Consider the following 1,138-nt stretch of genomic DNA (forward strand, 5'->3'; position numbering starts at 1 on the left):
ACCTTGTGGCTGCCTATAAGTTCATCATGGGGGCACAGAAGGGAATTGGTGAGGCTTTACTCACCAAGGCGCCCCTGGGGGTTACAAGAAATAATGGCCATAAGCTAGCAGAGAGCAGATTTAGACTAGACATTAGGAAGAACTTCTTCACAGAGTGGCCAAAGTCTGGAATGGGCTCCCAAGGGGGGTGGTGCTCTCCCCTACCCTGGGGGTCTTCAAGAGAAGGTTAGATAAGCATCTAGCTGGGGTCATCTAGACCCAGCATTCTTTCCTGCCATGCAGGGGGTCGGACTCGATGATCTATTGAGGTACCTTCCAACCCTAACATCTATGAATCTATGACTTTTTTATATAGAGCTAGAAGTGTTTATGTTGATACATACCTTGAAAGATGATCTGTAAAACAGACTCTGGTATTTTTAGCTGTGTTGCAAAGTACTGCTTGAGGTTCCCTGTAGTTTGGTATATGTTAAAAGCCATTGTGATCATCTGGATATCAGGAACTAACATGATTTTAACTGAGGAAAACAAATATGAGACAAACCAATTTGTGATATATGAAGGGAAAGTATTATAAATGCTATTATTTGGATTCAGTCATTAATTCTGTTTCCAATACATACATTTTGGATCCCTTCTCTTTCCCAATACAGTTAATGACCGCAACATCTGCATGTATACATGACAATATAATTTGTTATATAAATGGCACACATTTAAATTATTTCCATGGTTACCAAATGCAGAAATTACATGACTTAAAATACACCCATTCCTAAACTATGGTAGAAACTTTTATACCAATACCATAACCGAACTGCTGAGCTACAGCCTGTGGTTCTTATGCAAGAGATCATTCCTCACACAGTTAGTTCTACTTTCACTCCGTGCAGGGCTCTCCAATTTCTGAGTGGCCAGTAGCTGCACAACCCTCAGCCACACTGCATGGGCCACACATCCCCAGGCTGCATGTTGCACCACATAAGCATACCCACCTGGCAGGGGCCCCCAATGCATCATGAAACACCTCCCCACCGCACTGCACTGGCCCCCATGTTGTATAACGTGCCCCCAACATGGTGCACCACAAGGGTCCCTGCCATGCAGGCTTGCCAGATCACACGGCTCATTTCCCTAC

General features: G+C 44.1%; 1 protein-coding gene across 1 annotated transcript in view; it reads right to left on the reverse strand.

The window, feature by feature from the left end:
• The window catches only part of IQUB (IQ motif and ubiquitin domain containing), a 71,909-nt gene that overhangs the window by 57,322 nt on the left and 13,449 nt on the right, over positions 1-1,138 (reverse strand). The window contains 1 exon segment of the mRNA XM_006024517.3: positions 384-518. Within this exon segment, the coding sequence (XP_006024579.2) occupies positions 384-518 (135 nt within the window).

Source organism: Alligator sinensis, unplaced genomic scaffold (assembly GCF_000455745.1).
Source record: "Alligator sinensis unplaced genomic scaffold, ASM45574v1 scaffold574_1, whole genome shotgun sequence".
Taxonomy (NCBI): Eukaryota; Metazoa; Chordata; order Crocodylia; family Alligatoridae; genus Alligator; species Alligator sinensis.